General features: G+C 39.0%; 1 protein-coding gene across 1 annotated transcript in view; it reads left to right on the top strand.

Moving 5' to 3' along the window:
* Positions 1-21284, top strand: part of PLXNA4 (plexin A4) — a 614893-nt gene that overhangs the window by 413839 nt on the left and 179770 nt on the right. Inside the window, exons 6-7 of the mRNA XM_069979087.1 lie at positions 11831-11954; positions 18333-18486. Coding sequence (XP_069835188.1) covers positions 11831-11954; positions 18333-18486 — 278 coding nt within the window. The remainder of the gene's footprint in view (positions 1-11830; positions 11955-18332; positions 18487-21284) is intronic.

The raw sequence follows: 21284 nt of genomic DNA, 5'->3' as shown, positions 1-21284 counted from the left end.
GTGAACATAAAGTGAATATTCATTTTTTGAAGAGGGATGTTTTGAATCAGTATTAATAAAGCACATTGGATGACTTGTTAGATTTCAGAATAGAATAGTGTTGCAATGTAACATTGGCAAGTTCAGGTTCACCCATATTGCACATCACAAGTTACTGAAACTTATTAACTTCATTCACCATAAAGTCAAGAGTGTGAAATGCTGAGATTCTGGTTCTGAATTTTATGGCTTAGACTTCACTAAATCTGGTCATTAAACCTGTGAGTGAACGGTAATAACATTTTACAGTAACATAGTATCTTTTATTGGTTTTTGAAAGAGGCAGAATGTGAATTTGTTTAGGCAATATTCCTTTTTATTTTTTGTGACACAGCACATAACATATAGAAGCTAAAGTATTAAACATTAGAAAGTAAAATCAGATGATGTTGGCTACAAAAACTTAAAGTATTCCACATTTCCGAAAAACACATATTTCCATATAAAAAAAAAGTTATTCTGCAAGGCCGCATTAAAGTAAATTGAAGACTTCACTCTACTTCTGAACCATTTTTCAACCATATCAGAATCATATGGAAAGCTAGGCTAAACTACCATTGTTTTCATCTTAACACTCACTGATATAAAATAGCATGATCCCTTATAGGGCCACATATACATTTTTCGGCATAAGGCTATGTTCACACAACGTTTATTTGACTCCGTTTAAAATGACGTCTGTCATTTTGAGCCTAAAATAACAGAGGTCATTTAGCTGTCTGGCCTCCCCTTGCAATGGTGTTTGTATATTATTCTAGTTTAGGTGGACTAATTGGCCTTTGGGTGTGGTGTTGGCTCCATTCACACAGAGTAAGGCTATGTTCACACGTTTAACAGCGTCCGTTGCATAGCAACGTAGCATAGATACAATACCTCCGTATCGGCTGCAGGAACGTTCTTTATTCACAATTGATTTGCGGGCAATGGCGACTGTGCCCGCAAATCAATTAGCCATTCACTCTAATGCAATGTGCGGCCGCACTGCACATTGCGCTGTGTGAACAGCTGATGTTTCTGGCCGCTGTTTAGTGAACAGCATCCGGAAATAATGTACAGGCACATTATTCTAATGCCTGTTCTAAAGATCGGGCGTTAGAATAACGATGTGTGAACACAACGGGCGACATTGCATTGACTTCAATGCAATGTCGCCCCTGCAGTAAAGAATGGACGCTGAGGCAATTGCAATCAGCATCCGTTCTTTACTTAAAAATTACGTTGTGTGAACATAGCCTAAAACTGGCCAAAATCTGCGGCAGAATTCTTTGCCACAGAATCCAGCCAGCCTCCGTGTCATACTGGGAGTCTATGGGAGGCTTGCGCGCTTCCGCGCTGAGGAATGTACGTGTCAATTCTTCAGAGCGGAAAGGCAATGACTGGTGTTTGTATATTATTCTAGTTTGGGATTACTAATTCGCCTTTGGGTGCGGCTTAATTGAAAAGTCCATTGAATTTAATAGTAAAGACAAAGAAAGAACAGTGGAAAAAGTAAAAAACTGTGTGTGAACTAATAAAAAAATCCACTGTTTTCAAAAGATGTCTGAAAATAATGATCATGCTCATTATTTTTACGTCCGTGACAAAAAACGTCAGTTATTCAATACACTGCGTGCAGTGGACATCTGTTTTCCCATTGACTTCAATGCATTCCCATTGACTTCGATGCATTCTATTTCAGTCAGTTAAATTGCGGCACAAATGGCCGTTATTTTAAATATGAAATTGGCCGCTTTTTCTCTATTTTTGACGTTGTGTGAACATAGCCTAAATGTGATTTTGAGATATACAACCTAAGGCTATGTTCAAACAGTATTTTGACAGTATTTTGGTCAGTATTTCACACACTGTTGAAATTTAGTGGATGGCCGCCATTTAATGACAAACATTTGCCATTATTTAAAAACAATGGCTGACGGCTGTCTTTTGCCATTTTTGCCATCCACTAAATTGTGTGAACATAGCCTTTCTTTGTTTTCAATCCACTCCTGGTTTTGGTTGAAAAATCATGACCAAAATACTGAGCAAAAATACTGAAGCACATTATTACATTGAAAATACAACCGTATTATTACATACAAATTACAGACGTATTTTACCTTAATTTTACAGTGTGTGAACATGACCTAAATCTGCATGCTCTAATCTGGAAAAAAAATGCAACATTTTTTAAATTTTCAAAGAGATTTACATAAAAGACTCTGCATTCTATACTTCTATATTGGCTTGATTCGATCTAAAAGTGAAGTTCTGTCAAGACAACAAAAACCTGTAATGGCCATTCATCCTCTTTTATGAGCATCTCAGTTACAGGAATCAACTGCACAGAAAACATGCAGTTTGGGCCTAAGCCTTAAGTGTATTAGGTGAATAGGTGACATGGCATGGCTCAGTTGCTAGGAGTTTACTGTTAACATTCTCATACATTTTGGTGCTAGCAATAATCATCTGTTTGTGGGGCAGAACATGACAGAAAGGGTGAATTTAACTGAGATCAGTGACGCTGCATCTACTGAAAAGGCCTTGCTTGTATCTGAGCTTTTACATTCTGTATGATTTCTGTGCTTATCTTCAATAAACAACACATGAAGGTGCTTGGAAATGATGCGTCAGTGCCCCCTCCAGCCAGCACACAAGACATTCATGCAGAGCCAAAAGTTTCACTTTTCCGGAGATGGTCTGCAGGCGCCCTCATTATTTGTGACATTTGCGCAGTCAGGGGTTGCCTGAAATCAGAAGCCAAGGGTTTTGCAACATAAAGTGCACTTTAGAAAATGAATGCAAACGTAGCAGTGTCACAAATAATTTGAATATGTTTTGAGCTAATAGCATAATGTGTGATGGCAGGCCAATTATTTATTGTCCAAGGCTAAATAGAACAACAGGCAATGAGCTATGTGCAATGATGAGGTATAAGTAGAAGTCTTATAAGGCTCTTTTCACACTGCTTTAAATGACCTGTTTTGCTGAGAAATATTCTGACGTGTACGTCAAACAAATCCATAGGTGCCCCTTCAGTGGATACAGGACAAAAGAGTGTTGCCATTTTGTATGCTGTATTGAAGAAAGCACCAGACTGTGCTATTTCATACAGAGGCATTAAGTGATTATTTTAATTTTTTTTTTAAACCTAGAATGACGTATGTCATTTAGCGGCATTTGTTAAATGTGTACATGTAAGGTGTCTGTCCCGATGAATGTACATGTTTAACACATATCATGCACATCTTATAAAAGTTTGCAGCTTACTGTCCCTTGATTTTTTAGTTAGAATGTACAATTGCTGTAAAACTCGATAGCAACCGCAGAGTCACTCTAAAGACCATTCCACATTTCAGGTTACTTTTCTATGTTCAGCTAATATGTGATGCGCTTGGAGCAGAAGTGTACTAAAGCTAAGCTGCCCTTCACTGTGGATGAAAATGAAAGGGTTTGTCCAACAGGAAGTATTTACCTGCTTAGCGGCTTTATCCTGTTTTTGCTGAATAGGCATTCTCTGCAGTACTTGTCATGTAAAGTAGTGAAGAAGAGGACCACAGCAGAGATTGGGCACTTAGGAAACCGGCAGCGATGGGGAAGCTGTCCGTGTTTATATACAGCTCTGTTATTTTCAATGCAGCCTGGGCACCTCCTTGACTCTGTCTGTCCTAGTCCTTTGCCTAAACACACTAGCCAAGGCTGAATGGTTTACTGGCGCTTCAACAGGTGTGACCTCGGGAAAAGTGCGGAGGTGGTGAGACAGAGTATGCCAAAAAATGTGCCAAAATCAGGCTCAGAACAATTAAGCAAACTAATAGTTGGTCTGAAATTACAGCAGACAATCCACAGATGCGACAGACTTATCAAACTGTTAGCATTACATTGAAAAATCTGGCACATTTTAAGTCTATCTACTCTTAGGTCTTATTCACGCGTTACATAAATTTGTCCGTTATTGCGGATCTGCAATTATGGACAAATTTAAGGCCCATTGATTTCAATGGGCTATTTACACTGTCAGTAGTTTTAGGCATCCATTATCCGTTCTGCAAAAAAATAAGACATGTCCCAGTGCACACAATAAATGTAGAACAAATTGCCAATAGAATTCTATGGGATCTGCATTTTTTGCAGACGTCGTCAATGTTAAATCCATAACATTTGCAAAAAATACGGATCACCTTAATTAAACTATCACCCTTCTAACTTTGCACATATGCAAAATATCTGGATTGAATATGGATAAACTACGGACAAATTATACGTGGATTGAGGACAACCATTGCAGACACAAGGACCTGAATGCCACGGAATGTGTGAATGAGGCCTGAGTTTGCACTTTGAGGCCAGGTTCACACTATCTAAGACACCGGCTGTTCTGTGATCCTGATGAACTTCATTTGGAATGCGGGAACATTCGGGTATGCCCGCATTCCAAATCACTTTAGCCGACAATTTAAAGTGCGGCCAGAGCCGGACATTACATCGTCTGAACTGTCAGTGTTGTGCGGACGCTATTCAATAAATAGTGGCCACACAAAACTGACATGTCTGTTTTTTGTGGGGTCACTTGGAATCCTGTGTGTATACACTGCGGCCAAGATTCCATAGACTTTAATGTGATAGGTAATTTTATTAAATAACGTCCGCGGTTGCAAAACTGCAACTGCGGCCATTTTGTAATGAAATTATACGTTGTGTGAACTTAGCCTGATAGTGGTAATAAATTCTGGTCATTATCTTCTAAGGCTCGATTCACACGTTGTAAGAGTGCGGCTGTATTTGCGGCTGTAATTGTGCGGCGGTATTTTTGGTGGTTCGTGTGTATGCTTGGAAGTATAGGATATGCGGCTGCACAGTGCACACTATGTATGAATCTACGGCCCTATCGTAAACGGACCCGTAAAAAATGAACAAGACCATTGTTTGCGGCTGAATATGCGGCCGTGGATTGACAGGCGGTCCGTACGGAGTACTTCAAAAATAGCCGGCAATGATGCCGAATGCCGATGCCTCTAATAGTTAATATATTAAATTAATCAAACACATTTTCTTTGTAATCAAGACACTTTCGTTGATCAATAATTTATTTCTAACGAATCCATCATTTTGCAATTAAATATACTGTTAAAAAAAATAGATATATAAATAAATGTATATTTATCTATATATTTATTTTTTGACAGTATATTGAATTGCACAATGATGGATTCGTTAGAAATAAATTATTGACCAACGAAACTGTATTTATTTCAACGAAAATGTGTTTTTTTAATTAAATATTAATTAGTACAGGAAGCTCTATAAGCCGTTAATTCATATGCCGGCAATAGAGCATTCTGTACTAATCATCACTTTACTTTAATGAAAACATCAAATGTTTCTTCTAATTATGTTATGACAATAGCATTATTAGAAGAAACATTTAGAATTATATGTGCGCTCAGCTGATTGGCTGTTCGGCTGAGCGCACATATAATAAGCGGGTCCGCAGCACAGTGACTTCATTGTGCTGCGGACCAGCGAAGAGGACGCATCGGGGTGAGTATAGAGCTCTCCCCACCCCCTCCCCAGCACTGCACCCCTCCCAGCAAGGAAGGGGGGGTCAGTTAACCCCTTCCTTGCTGGGATGGGTGCAGTCTGACATCAGTCTGGCCCCCAGGGGGTTAAGGGGGATGCAATACATCCTCCCTTAACCCCTTGGGGGCCAGACTGTAAGCAGCGATCTGTAAAGATGCTGCATACTGTAAGGTGCACAACACCGCTCACAATGATGGGTGTTGTGCTCCTGTTTGTGTGTTTTTGTGTGTTTCTCCCTTTTTGTTTTTCAGATATCGGTATCCTGGGGATTACGTCGGATTCCATGGACTACGTCGATGACCAGCGTTTTTTAATGTTTTTTTTAATAAAATGGTCAATGAGGGGTGTGGGGGTGTTTTTATTTGAATAAAAAAATTTGTAAACTTGTGTCTTGTCTTTATTTCTTTACTTTATAGACTTAGTAGTGGAAGCCGTCTAATAGACGGAATCCATTACTAAGTCGGGGCCTAGTGTTAGCCGGTATAAAATGGCTAACACTAACCCCCTATTATTACCCCAGTACCCAATGCCACCAGGGGTACTGGGAAGAGCCGGGTGCCAGTGGTCCTGGAGCGTCAAAATTGGCGCTCCTGGACCGGGCGGCAGCAGGCTGGTAAGATTTAGGCTGGGGAGGGCCTAAACCAATGGCTCTTCCCACCCTGGTGTTACCAGGCTCCTGTCGTTTGGTTTTTAACCCGGCTGGTTATAAAAATAGGGGGGACCCTATGCGTTTTTTTTTTAATTATTTATTTATTTAAAAAAAAAAAACGCATAGGGTCCCCCCTATTTTTATAACCAGCCGGGTTAAAAACCAAACGACAGCAGCCTGGTAACACCAGGGTGGGAAGAGCCATTGGTTTAGGCCCTCCCCAGCCTAAATCTTACCAGCCTGCTGCCGCCCGGTCCAGGAGCGCCAATTTTGACGCTCCAGGACCACTGGCACCCGGCTCTTCCCAGTACCCCTGGTGGCATTGAGTACTGGGGTAATAATAGGGGGTTAGTGTTAGCCATTTTATACCGGCTAACACTAGGCCCCGACTTAGTAATGGATTCCGTCTATTAGACGGCTTCCACTACTAAGTCTATAAAGTAAAGAAATAAAGACAAGACACAAGTTTACAAATTTTTTTATTCAAATAAAAACACCCCCACACCCCTCATTGACCATTTTATTAAAAAAAACATTAAAAAAACGCTGGTCATCGACGTAGTCCATGGAATCCGACGTAATCCCCAGGATACCGATATCTGAAAAACAAAAAGGGAGAAACACACAAAAACACACAAACAGGAGCACAACACCCATCATTGTGAGCGGTGTTGTGCACCTTACAGTATGCAGCATCTTTACAGATCGCTGCTTACAGTCTGGCGCCCAAGGGGTTAAGGGAGGATGTATTGCATCCCCCTTAACCCCCTGGGGGCCAGACTGATGTCAGACTGCACCCATCCCAGCAAGGAAGGGGTTAAGTGACCCCCCTTCCTTGCTGGGAGGGGTGCAGTGCTGGGGAGGGGGTGGGGAGAGCTCTATACTCACCCCGATGCGTCCTCTTCGCTGGTCCGCAGCACAATGAAGTCACTGTGCTGCGGACCCGCTAATTATATGTGCGCTCAGCCGATCAGCCAATCAGCTGAGCGCACATATAATTCTAAATGTTTCTTCTAATAATGCTATTGTGATAACATAATTAGAAGAAACATTTGATGTTTTCATTAAAGTTAAGTGATGATTAGTACAGAATGCTCTATTGCCGGGAATATGAATTACCGGCTTATGGAGTTTCCTGTACTAATTAATATTTAATTAAGAAAACACATTTTCGTTTAAATAAATTCAGTTTCGTTGGTCAATAATTTAATTCTAACGAATCCATCATTGTGCAATTAAATATACTGTCAAAAAATAAATATATATATAAATATACATTTATTTATATATATATATTTATTTTAACAGTATATTTAATTGCAAAATGATGGAATCGTTTACATTTAATTATTGAACAATAAAAGGGACTTTATTAGACAGAAAATGTGTTTTATTAATTCAATATATTAACCATGAGAGACATCGGCTATAGTGCAGAGGATCGCAAACCCCGGTAATAGCGATTCATGTAAACTGTGTTCCCTGCTTTCCCAGATGCATCCAGAGGTGTTTCCATCACTTTCTTAACATTTTATTTGTTATTTTTAGTTGAACCAGATTTCCAAGTAAATGACCGTATGTTTTGAGCCGCATGTCTATTTTTTCCCACGGCCGGAGTTTCACCCGCACATTTACAGCCGCATAAAAAATACAGCCGCACAGTTACAGCGTGTGAATCCAGCCCTAATCTGTGATTTTGATATTAAACATACATTGGCAAAAACAGATTCAAAAGTAATGTGGTCTCACATTTTACTAAAAGGTGATCAATATTGTGTAGCTGTGTGTATCGTGTTAAAGGAAAACAAAAGTCTAAGGCAATATTCACACACTGAATGGCCTTTGTTTAACGCTACATATTGCTGGAATAAATGATCATGATCAATGGACATTGAGAATACTAAGCAAATAAAAGAGTAGGTGCATGTGTTTTGTTTTCTCCCACCATAGCAGAAGTTGTTCCATAAAAATCCCCGGATATTAGATGGCTTCTTATTGTACTAAAGAGTTCCCCAGTATAAAACATTCATCTCAATTTCTTGAAGCAGATTTTTAAAATAAATAAATAAAATAAAATAAACATTGCCATTAGCATAGATTAATTGACCAGGGATTTCTAATGAGTTCTCCATTTGAGGAGGCATATACCAATATTGCATTCCTCTGACTTTCTGCTAATTAAATCATATCTGATTGGTAGAATTTCAGTGGGTGTCTCTGCTGTGCCAAGCTCCCTTTTCTCTTTGAAAGATCTGATGAGAGCGGTTTTGTTTTCACGGCTAATAGCTCCCCTGCTGCACTATCGGCATCTGCCTCGGTTTGCAAGAGTTTTATACACTTAACCCAGTACAGTGGATGCATTGCCTCTGAGAATTACCATTAGGAACTCTTGCATATTTATAAAATACAGTAAAAGACATGTTTTTCTAGATGCTGGTGGAAAATTCATTTGCATTCTGCTTTCTAACTTTTTTTTATAATAGTATGAAGGATTCAAAATGAGATCTTTGGTTTTCCTTAGCTTTGTTCTCTCATTACTGCATATCACCCTGAAAGCCTGACTTAATGCTGGACGCATTTTAGTATCCATAATATGGCTGCAATGACTAAACCTCCTGGGGTTCTGTGCACTGAATTTATAGCAATAGGGATATTAAAATGCAGTACGATTAAGTCCATTTGAAACGGGCCTTGGTATTGAGTTCTATACACCAGACTTGTATAATTATGAAGATGATTAGAATTTTTAAAGGAAATGTGTCAACAGAAAATTACCTATTGTTTACATACTAAAAATATTGTAAAGAATTTTTTGGGTAATGACATTTGTCTAATCCGCTATTTTACTGTTTATATTATAAAATAATTCTGAAGTTTTTCAGTTTTCATTCTGACTGCTAGATCTAAAACTAAGATCTTCTGTACTGATCACTTTCCTGTAGTCTCCTCCTTATCATCCGAGACAGGATAAGAGTGAAAGGTGACACCAGTTTATGGATAACAGCCACCATTAACAATAGATGAAGCCCAGAGATTAGACTTCTCCTCTGTGAAATTTCCTCTCTACAGGTCACAGAGCATGACTAGAAACCTCTTCCTTTCAAGTGAATAGTGTCAGCTTCAATCTACTGTGCCATGTCCATAGGGCTTGCTGTAAATGCATGTATCTCCTAAATGTTGTTAAAAACAGATCAGGCAAGTTGGGTGCCCCATAAGGATGTACACACAATGAAATTAACAAATTATAATCAGAATATAGAAATGGATACATGTAACAATAATATGTTAAAATAAAATTGTTAATATAAGATAATTAATGGAATTATTAAAATAAATTAAACTTGGTTAAACTTGAAACCAACTTGAAATCAACTTCTTGAGTATATAAATTAACCTTACAAGAAAACAGGCTTAGGCATGTTCTTAGAACAAAATGACATTAATGTGTATGTAGAGAAATACAAATTATCAATTCAACCCCTCCCCTTCATCATTGTCTCCCCTCGCTTGGTTGAACTTGGTTGGACCAGTGTCTTTTTCAAACTTACTATGTAATAACTGTTTATGACTACATGAATTTGTGCTGGAGTAGCTTCAGCTGACTGGGATTTATTAAGAAGTGATAATTCCTGTGAGATCTTAAAGTTGCCAAGGTTTACTAAAGGGAGAAGTTCGGCATTTTTTTGTTTAATGAAAGTATTGTATTGCCCCCCAAAATTTGTACAAATTACCAATATACACTTATTACGGGAAATGCTTATAAAGTGGTTTTTCCCTGCACTTACTACTGCATCAAGGCTTCACTTCCTTGATAAAATGGTGATGTCACGACATGACTCCCAGAGCTGTGCGGGCTGTGGCTGCTGGAGAAGATGATGGCAGGGAGATTCTCAGTGTCCCTCCAGTGCCCTGTGTCCCTCAGTGTCCCCCTGCCATCATCCTCTCCAGTAGCCACAGCCCAAACAGCTCTGGGAGTCGGGTCGTGACATCACCATTTTATCCAGGAAGAGAAGCCTTGATGCAATAGTAAGTGCAGGGAAAAAAGCACTTTATAAGCATTTCCCGTAATAAGTGTATATTGGTAATTTGTACAACTTTTGGGGGGCAATGCAATACTTTCATTAAACAAAAAATGCCGAGAACCGCTGTGGATCCGGTATCAATTCACCCCTATGATAGCACATATTCGCAGCGGGATTGACATCCCGCTGTGAATATGTGCTTTAACTCCCTGGTTCCCGCATCCCCGCCGTCGCATCCCCCCCATCCCGGCCACATCCCCCCATCAGCCCACCCCCAGGACCGGAGACGGGAGCCTCACTGCAGCCGCGCCGCCGAGCAGGTAATGTATGCTCTCGGCGGGCCGGAGATGGGCTGATGGGGGAATGTGGCTGGGATGGGGGGGGATGTGCCGCCACCGGGGATGGGGGGATGCGACGGCGGGGCTGCGGGCACCAGGGAGTTAAAGCACATATTCACAGCGGGATGTCAATAGGGGTGAATTGATAGGGGTGAATTGATACTGGATCCGCAGCGATTCACGCTTCAAATCCGCAGAAGTGAGATCCGCTGTGGATCCGGTAGGTGTGAAGGTACCCTTAAAGGGATAATGCGGTGTAACACATTTATTCACTAAATCGCACACATTACATAGTTATACAACTTTGTAATGTGTGTTATTTAAGTGAATGGCCCCCTTCACCACGTTTCCCCCCACCCACGCTAGACCCGTAAGTGTGGTGCAGTATACTTACAGAATCTTGGGACAATGATGTCATCTTCAGGAGACCAGCCGGACCACTCCAGCCTCTCTCATGCCCCCCCAGCTCCAGCGCGTCATCAGCTGCTCAGACGCGATTGGCTGAGCATAACTATGGAGTGGTCTGGCCAGCCTCCTTAAGATGACGTCATTGTCCCCAGATGGCGTCCGGGGTTGACAGCGATTCCATAAGTATAATGCACCACACTTCTGGGTCTAGCATGGGTGGGGGGAAACATGGGGAAGGGGGCCATTCACTTAAATAACACACATTACAAAGTTGTATAACTTTGTAATGTGTGCGATTTAGTGAATAAATGCTTTACACCGCACTACCCCTTTAAGCCCAGCACTTCCCAGTCTTACTGAATCCCCCTTTGACTTTACTTAACTGATAGTAGTGTGTATGCCTCACAATGTACTGGGAAATGTGGCATCTAGAGTTACTGTATATTAAATGGCTCTTGCTTTTCTGCTTGGAAAATGTTTGAGTATTTTAACTTATGTTGAATTTTAACCACATATATAAGTTATTTAAAAATCTACCAGCAGAGATCTCAGATTTACAACTGAATATCTCTCATTGATGCACAGAATTGTGGCAGCATCAAAAATCTAGAGAGAAATTATTTCTTGCACGTGAGCAGTGTTGTGGAAACCCATCTGCATGCAAGGGTTAAAGACTGTCATGGGATGTAACACATATTTTAGAGTCGGACCTGTGCAAAATTTTATTTATATCCAAAATGTGTTAACGGCCTTATAAAACTTGACTGTATTTTTTAAACATATGATAAATGGTTCCTCTTCTTTTTTTTTTTTTACAGCTGTACAAGAAAAGAGAGATGTGAACGATCTCATGAGGCCAGAAGATTTGCATCAGAGATGAAGCAGTGTGTCAGGCTCACTGTCCACCCAAACAATATATCCGTCTCCCAGTACAATGTCTTGGTAAGGATCAACTTTCACTATAAAATTGCATTTGTTGTCACCATGTTTTAAAGAAAAGTATAATATTCAATGTAACATCTTCTGAGTTGCCCAGACGCATGAGAGGTCAAGCAGACTGGGAACCTCAAGATGCCTAGGAAAATATATCTGAGCTGATTAATTTATGTTTAGTAACACAAAAAATCATGTAATAGATTCTTCATGTTCTCCTAATTGTACATGGTATACAGAATTGCACTCGATACACAACCTTTCTCTTTGTATATTGCACATTTACATAAATTAGTGTATAACCAATTTCAATGCCAATAATACAGACCCGTTTTCTACAAAGAGAATGATCTCCTGAACAGCAGATGTCCTATTAGCTGGTTTCTCAGGTATAGTAAGTGCAGTTTATAGAAAGATTTGCCTAATAGTCAGGCAATTGCTTTTGAATTGAATGTATAGGAAGAGAAACCTATCATCTTGTGTGGTAAGGTTACAATCTGTGCTAGAAATTGAGATAAGTCTCTTGGGCTTTAAGCCATTCACTAGTGATTGGAAACACAGAGAGGTTCACATTTCACGTAGCATGTAGCCCACATCAATTCATTACCATTGGACAAGCACTTGCGTTAGAAACATGAGTATTTTACTCCCTGCTAAATGTATATATATATATATATATATATATATATATATATATATATATATATACATGATGAACAATTATGCCATAGATAAGGGTTCCAAATTCTTTTGTATCATAATGTACAATGTTTGGTTATACCATCATCCATGCCCAACTTGAACATACTATATCTTATGTCCAAACTATATACAACAAATCAAGATCACAGTGTCTTTTGCAGCCATGTTGGCATATTTATATCTGTACATCCTCAGTGGACTAGAGCTAGATACAATATTTGGTTACAACACTTGTCAGAACTGTGTGTAACTCCAAGCATTTAAACAGTTGCATACATTACTTTAGTATAGTGTTCTTATGAAAAGCTTAGCTGACTGTCCACAGATCTCCTGGGTGAAGTTAATCCTGTGAGTCACCTGTCAATGTATGCCAGTTGGCCTGTTCTAAAATCATATCTGGCACCAGTGTCAGGGGTTATTATCTTCTAAAATAATCCAAAGGAGAACAGCGTTTAAAACAGCGGGCGTAAGGCAACTCCCAGTGTACCTCACAGAGCAAAAATCAGACTCCCCTCTTCAAGGCTGTGTCATCCTGCTCTGTGGTAATTCTGTCCATAACATAGCTGAGCATGGAGGAACATGTCACCATGCTCCACCCACATTGTCCATCACTGAGCCTGTTTATGTCTATGGAGAACACTGGGGCCGGGCATGGTTCCTTCTCCATGCTGGCCATCCTATGGACAGAATTATGAAGTACACAGGGAGCTGCTGTCAGTGAGTGCAGTGAGTATACCTACTGAGGCCAAGTTCACACGGCCTATTTTACCGGCCGGTCCCTGCAAAGATCATCCTGGCCGGTACTGCAGTACCAGCTAGATGATCTTTATGGCAGTAAAGTTCTGATGCGGGCACATCCGTGCGCGCCTGCATTAGAACTTCCCACTGCACACTATGAAGCAAGCGGCTGGAGCCAGAGACATGGTTTTCTACGGCCGCTATTCAATGAATAGTGACCACAGAAAACTGACATGCCAGTTGTTTGCGGCGCCGCTGGGGATCCCGGCCGGAGCATATACTATGTGTATACGCTCCTACCGGGATCCCATAGAAGAACATGCAGTGTGTCTTTTCGTACAAAGTACGGCCGTTGTTGCCGATTGCAACAACGGCCGTACTTTTACGCTGTGTGAACATAGCCTAATATTGTACACTAAACACTTTTACTATTAAGCGGCCAACTCCTATAACATGTATTGACTATTATGCCTAAAAAATATATTGGTAGTTTCATTGGTATGGCAAATTAATATTAAAATAAAAAAATAAGCACTGTTACCTAACCAGGTTTAGTGCAATGTATACACAATGCTCGTATGGCAGTTTATAAGATGAGTGACATAACAGAGTTGCACTACGGAGTATCGAAAGGACCAAGATTCCATCCAACGCGTTTTAGCGTACCCTTATGCCTTTGTCTAATTGATATTAGCTGGCTGGCATGTATAATTACCCGTGATGATCACTTTGCCGAGGTGTTGGGTCATTCTGGTACTACGATGCTGTTCAAATCCCCCTGGTACCCATGTGACCTCATCTCCGTCTGGTAGGCCGGAGGTCAGAGTCCTCGATACTGTACATGTCTATGAGAGCACTCTCATAAAGATGCATTGAAGATCCTGACTTCCAATCTTCAAAAGCCCTAAAGAAAGAAGAGGGGTCAGAAGAAATGTAACGTCAGTGCCAGTGGAATCCAAATGGTGCTGTTGGACCAAAATGACGCTGAGCCACAGGGAAATGATCATGCCAGCCTGCAGCCAGGGGGCAATAAAAATAAAAATCAGAGGGCCACTTTAAGACAACAAAAAGAAATAATAAATGGTAGTCTGTTCATCATTGACCATGCCATTGTGCACAGTCCTGTAAAGTTCAAGATGACAACTAAAAGTCTAAGTTTAGCAATCTGCACCTTACTCCTGTTTGTGATTACTGAATTTGTAAATTGCTGGTAATGTTGATTGCTCCATTATTCGCCCAATTCTTTTGATTATTTCACAAAGACCCTGTGCACAGATTGTCCTTCAGATTTCTTTTTATTTTGTTAAAGTAAACCAGCATGAAGGAACTGTCTCTATTCTTCAAGATTTCACATCTACTTGTTAGCGCTGAAAATGTATAGGTAAAAGAATTTACTTACATCTCTCCACTTCCTCATTGGACGCTAATGTCCTTACATAGGGGTGTTGCTTCAAGCACTTAATAGTAATGCAGATCCAGGAAGGTTGTTTTTACTAGTAGTGAGGTAAAAGCCTGAAATCCTGCTGTTTACTTACTAAGAATGTTTTAGACAAAACTTGTACAGGATCCAAAGAAAGATAAACAAATATCTTACCATTCTACTTTTTCTCAGTTATGATCTATTCCTCTACCTAAAAAACTACAGTTGACGTAAAGCATGATGTAAAGAAAAGACTAAGTCATACCCTGTTTAACCTACAATTAACCCCCCAAAATACAGTGTTTTTACTTATACAGAACACAAAAATCCAATAATTGATAATCTTTTATATATACAAGACAAAAATAAAAAATCCCATAAAATACATGTAAGACATAAGACAAAATCCTGCATATAATTTTATACATGATTAGAATATTATGTATCTTTATCTCCACAATATTGCACCATAACGTTTATTGCATATGTTCTGTATTGCATTCATGACATAACAGCTAGTTCATATTACTCACTTATTGCATACATTGCCCATATTGCACATAAATAATGATCAGATATGATCTAGTTATCTGTTGCAGCATGCCCAGTAAACTGTAACTTAAATTAGTTGGGTACAGGTAAATCACCCAGCCACTAGTCCCCTTGTAAAATGGAGGAGCCTGGTCCCATAGTTGCATGGGCATAGCCACAGGGTAAGAGATACAGTAATACAACTGTTGGCTTGGTATTAGCTAGGGCATTGTGCAGTAGACAGTAGGACTAGTGGCTGGGTGTTTTACCTGTACCCAACTAATATAAGTAACAGTTTACTGGGCATGCTGCAACAGATCACTCGATCATATTTAAATACTATTTATGTGCAAAATGTCATACGAACCCGAACCTCGGCCGGTTTGCTCATCCCTAGAAATAAGTGAATTACATGAACTAGCTACATTTCATGAGTGCAGTATAATACTTTTGCAATAACTACTGTGGTGCATACTGTGGTGATAAAGATACATAATATTCCAATCATGTATAAAATTATATCCAGGCTCCTCTGTTTGTATTTTTAGTGTTGTCTTATATCCAAAAGTATCTTATGGTATTATTGGTTGTCGCCTTGTATAAATAAAAGATTATTAATTATTGTGTTATTGTGAGATTTAGGTGTGTAAGATATTTTGGGGGCAATTGTATGTTAAATAGGTTTGAAGTAAGCCCTCTGGTTTTTGCCTTGAAGTTTTTGTTGATATTCTCATTAAGGTAATATAAATCATACCCTGCCCTGGTCCTCCACAGCTGTTGATCTTTGGTCCCACTTCTTGGTTCTTGTGATGCATTAACTTCATAGGAACTGATCGTTCAGCCAATTAGCGGCCTATTTATTTTTACATCACCCTTCTATTTGTACATTATTTTCAAGAGAGGAACAACTCCTTTAATGTATTTGTAGAAACAAAAACTTTTTTCCATGGAGTTTCTCAGTTATTTGCACGAGGACCTGCTTGTTATATATAATAAGCAGAAAAGCATTGTTTTGTTAATGCAAAGGATGGTAAAAGTTGTTAATGGTAAGCCAACTTGCAATCCATTATTGAATGATGTCACCATCTATTTACTCCACTGCTGTTATGCTGGATATCTTCTAATGACAGAAAACTCAGTGAAAACTCCATTTAACTAAAGATAATAGAGTGACTCGGTAATAACTGGCCTTTCTGCCTTTGGCAATTGTGTTTTTCAAGAACCTGCGGCTTTAAAAAGAGTAATTGATTTTCTTTTGCAAAATGCACTTGATTGCAGTGTTCTGGGGTAATTATTTGCAGCAAAATTATTTTAAAGATTTACAAGATCTATTTTAAATGGATCTTCTGCTCAATGCAGCGAGGAATAACAATACTATTTCAGCATAATGTGCTCATCCTTGAAATCGTCAATTTCTTTGAGCGTCTCATCTTTTCTTGGTCTGAGCGGCCCAATTGTATCTACATTGAGTGAAGCATTGGCTTTCTGCAAATAATATTATTGTGCTTGTTCTGTTCTTTAGCACAAAAATCACATTCAATATTGAGCAATATTGAACAATCTCTGTAGTTAAACAGAAACATAGTCAAGACATTTTAATTGTGCTTCCAATTGTTGTTTGTGTATCTTTCAATAATATTCCAATGCAAAAATCCCACACTTGATTTTTTTTGCTTTTTTTTCTACTGATTTTCAGTGTATTGTAGAGTTTTTATAGATTTAAAGTTTAAAAGAAACTTTAAGAACATGATCAAGAACACTAGTAGGAAAGTTGCAAAATTATCATTGGAACATTAAGAGTATGTTCATAGTAGGTGCTTTTCAGCCGGGCGTCATTGCATTGAAATCAAAGTAATGACTCCCGTTCCATTCTTACACCGTTTTGAACAATGGCCGTTGTTTGGTATGGCTGTAAGTATACTTGTCATGTGAATTCATAACAGCGGCAGGTATTAAGTTTCCATGCACACCTGGATGGGACCATATGGAAAACAATGTTTCTGTGAGCGTCAGAGCTCTGACAGCTGCAGGAACATGTCAAACACTGGCCAGTATAACAATAGTTGTTGCTTAGCAATGGCCACTGTTATACTGTCTGTGAACTTAGCCTAAATATGCAACATAGACTTGGTGTATATAACTAATCTGATTAAAAAAAAATCTATGGTTCTTGGTCAAAAAATGATGGTTGTGCCAGTATACATTTATTATATCCGTTAGGCATTATACATCTGTATTTTATGTTCTCTGGTATGTAAATTATGCCCAATAAATTATGTTGTGTGTGATATATTTCACATAGTTTGTTAATTCATTGATATCTATTACTTTAGAAGGCATAATTTACAATAACAAAAATGGGCACACTGGTTCCTATAATAAAAGAAACAGGGAGACGTTGTATATGGCAACTGTTGGTGACTAAGTAATGGGTTCCATAGATTATAGCTTAATAAACCCATATCAGCTGTTACTGTGAGCTCTTTTTCCATACTCTACCCACTGCTCTATTCAAATGAATGGGGGCCAGCTATAGTTCTCTTGCATATCCAAGTGGCCGGAAGTGCCACTAGAGATGAGCGAACCTCGAGGATGCTCAAGTTCATCTAAACCCAAGCTCCAAGGCTGTCTGGAAAACATGGATACAGCCAATGACTATATCCATGTTTTTTAGATAGCCTTAGGGCTTTATGCAACTTCAGCAGCCACCGTAATCAAATGCTAAACGATCGGGTTCGGATGGACTCGAGAATGCTCGAGGTTCGCTCATCTCTAAGTGCCACTGTACAGACAAAAAAACCCTGTTAAGGTCTTGTTTTTCATGTTTAACAAGGGTCTCAGAGTTTGGTTTCCTATCAATCATAAAGTGATCTCCTGTGAAATACCAATATTTTATGGGATGCAACATATAAAAATCTTACCTTATTTCCTTGCTTTCTTTTTTCTTGTTTTACTTGAATAGTGTTGTTGATATGTTTCTATTCTATGGGTTATAGCTGGTGTTGGAAGCTTATAATGTACCAGAGCTGTCTGCCGGTGTCAACTGTACATTTGAAGATCTTTCGGAGATGGATGGACTTGTAGTTGGAAACCAAATCCGATGTTATTCCCCAGCAGAAAAGGAAGTTCCACGCATTATCACAGAAAATGGTAAGATTTATTATGGTCATACTTAAAGCTTTACACATTTCTATAATCTGTTGTGTGCGTCCATTTTATTGAAGACATAACATTTCTCCCACTTAGATGAAAGTTACACAAGGACAAGTACATTATTCTTCCTAATTTTGTATTTTGTGCATTATGTTGTGGGGGTGTATATTTGCTGAGTTTATAATAACCATTTAAATTAATATGATAGTGATCCTCCCTGATCACTTGAATGCCCCTTTTTAGCATTCTTATTGTTTTTCTTTTTTTATTTTCCTGTAAAATAGATTTTAGGTTTTCCTCTGCAGCTAATACCTGGAAGGCTTCCTATGCAATAGACTTATATCAAAAGTTGAACAGCAAAGATGATATAAAATATTAAGAACAAGAAAAAGGTCAGTTTCAGTCAATAACAGTAAAGAAAGCAAATATGTTGGTTTCACGCTGTGAGAGAAAACAGAGAACAGAAAATGGCTTGAAAGGTTCTTGGGCCTTGAAGGTACATTCACGCTTAATCGAGGTTAGAATCAAAGTTTACAAAGTAAATCCTTTATTATCTTCCCCCTGGGCTCCATCTTTGAATAAAGCGTGGCTGAAATAAAAAAATCAAACAGATTACTATGAATTTTTAGTGGGCTGTATATACATACTAAATGCACCCAGAAGACATTACAATCAAATCCGCACAAGGTTTGCACTAACTGGAGATATGGTATTTTATATGTATTGGAGAAGATATTAACTAGAAGCAACGCATATGTGGATTGACAGCAAGGCTGATTTCTATATATAAGGACAAATACTATACTTGATGTATCATATGCTTTATCAAATTAGTTGTTTTGTGCTAATCTACCTTGTGCTCGTATATCACACATATGATTTCTTGTTTGCTTGACACCCTACGGGTGAGAATAGTAATTATTACTTGTGATTATTAGTTTTAGCCTTGTCAGATTATATGTATTTGGAGTAAAGTCATTAACACTTTTAAATAACTTGATAACTTTCTTAAAGTGTACCTCCAGTATTTAGAAGCCTCTTGGGATATGCAATTCAGTTGGAAAATTTAGAAAATATTAAGTAAGAATAAAAAAAAAATAAATGCTATATAAAACATTTAAGATACAGGCATAACACTAATAAAGTAGACTATGGTTGTATGTATCAGGACATAATGAAAGACATCTGGTCCTTGGAAGGTCCTAAATAGAGATGAGCGAACCTCGAGCATGCTCGAGTTCATCTGAACCCGAGCATTTGGCATTTGATTAGCGGTGGCTGCTGAAATTGGATAAAGCCCTAATGCTATGTAGAAAATATGGATATAGTCATTGGCTGTATCCATGTTTTTTCAGACAACCTTAGAGCTTTATCCAACTTCAGCAGCCCCAGCTAATCGAATACCGAACGCTCGGGTTCGGATGGACTCTTTAGTCCTCTCATCATCTCTAGTCCTAAACTAAGGTAAATGCAACCTTAGATGAACAACAATACACAGGAGATTCCACCATGTCATTCTTTATCTATCTAAAATGAATCTAAAATGGAAACGACGTACACCACATGAATAGATTGGAGAACTGAAGCAACATCCAGCAAGATGTGAGAGACTGATAAAGTTCTACAGTGACCATTACTTTCACTGTAAAACGTTATCAGTCTCTCACATCTTGCTGGAGGAATTTGGGCCGACTCTTCTTACAACGTTGCTTCAGTTCGTTCAGATGTGTGAGCATTTGTTTCCTGCTACAGCATTTCAATTAAGTTGAGGTATGGACTTTACTACAACTTCATTCTTTGGATCCCTGTCATGTTGCATGATTAAGTTTCAGCCAAACTTTAGCTATTTGGTAAAATGTCTTACATTTGACTTTGACGGAGTTTGATATCGATTCATTAACTGCAAAGTACCCAGGTCCTGTGGCTGCAGCACCAGCCCAAATCCTCACCCCTCCTTGACTATGCTTAGCAATTGGAAAGATGTGTTTGTGATGATATCCTGTATTTGGTTTTCACAAAATATGTTTCAGTGCAATCACCATCACTTTGGTCTCATCTGTCCAAAGGACATTATTCCAAAGTTTTGTAATTTCTTTAGATGCAACTTTGCTAACTTTATGACATGCTGCCATGCACTTTTTGGAAAAATGATACTTTTTGCAGGCAACCCTTCCAAACAAGCAATACTTGTTTAGTCATTTCTGATTGTGCTGTAATAAACATTTAGCATGTCAGCTGGGGCCTGTAGAATCTGCGTTCTGGGGATTTTGCCGTTTCTCTGATCGTTGCATGGTATGACCTTGAGGTAAACTTGCTAGGATTTTCACCGCTGAGAATACTGTCAACTATCTTGAATGTTTTCCACATAATCATTCTCACTATAAAATGATGATGTTTGAAATGGCCTTGTAAGCATGCCCAGATTAATGGGCATCAGCAGCTGCTTCTTTAAGATCATTGCTGATGTCTTTCCCCCTTGGTATTGTGTTAACACATCTGAATGATTTAGATCAGCCAACTGCCATAACCTCTACTTTTTTAGAGACCACTACACTTGCTGATGTTCATTCAAGAGCATTTGAATAGCGGCAATTTGGCTGCAGTAAGCAGTGTGTTTCCACACTTATACCCCAGTGGGGTCAACAATAGGCCAGCAATGTTACCACAATTGATCAGCAACCTTGTGTGGCTTTTGGTAATTGCATGAGGGAGTAATTTCAACCACACATGGTGACCACAATGTAGGAATGTGACTATGTGCTGTGATTTAGGTTTAGTTACCACGCCAGATACCG

Source organism: Dendropsophus ebraccatus, chromosome 1 (genome assembly GCF_027789765.1).
Source record: "Dendropsophus ebraccatus isolate aDenEbr1 chromosome 1, aDenEbr1.pat, whole genome shotgun sequence".
Taxonomy (NCBI): Eukaryota; Metazoa; Chordata; class Amphibia; order Anura; family Hylidae; genus Dendropsophus; species Dendropsophus ebraccatus.
Note: the sequence above shows the minus strand (reverse complement) of the source record. Positions and strands in the feature narration are given on the sequence as shown.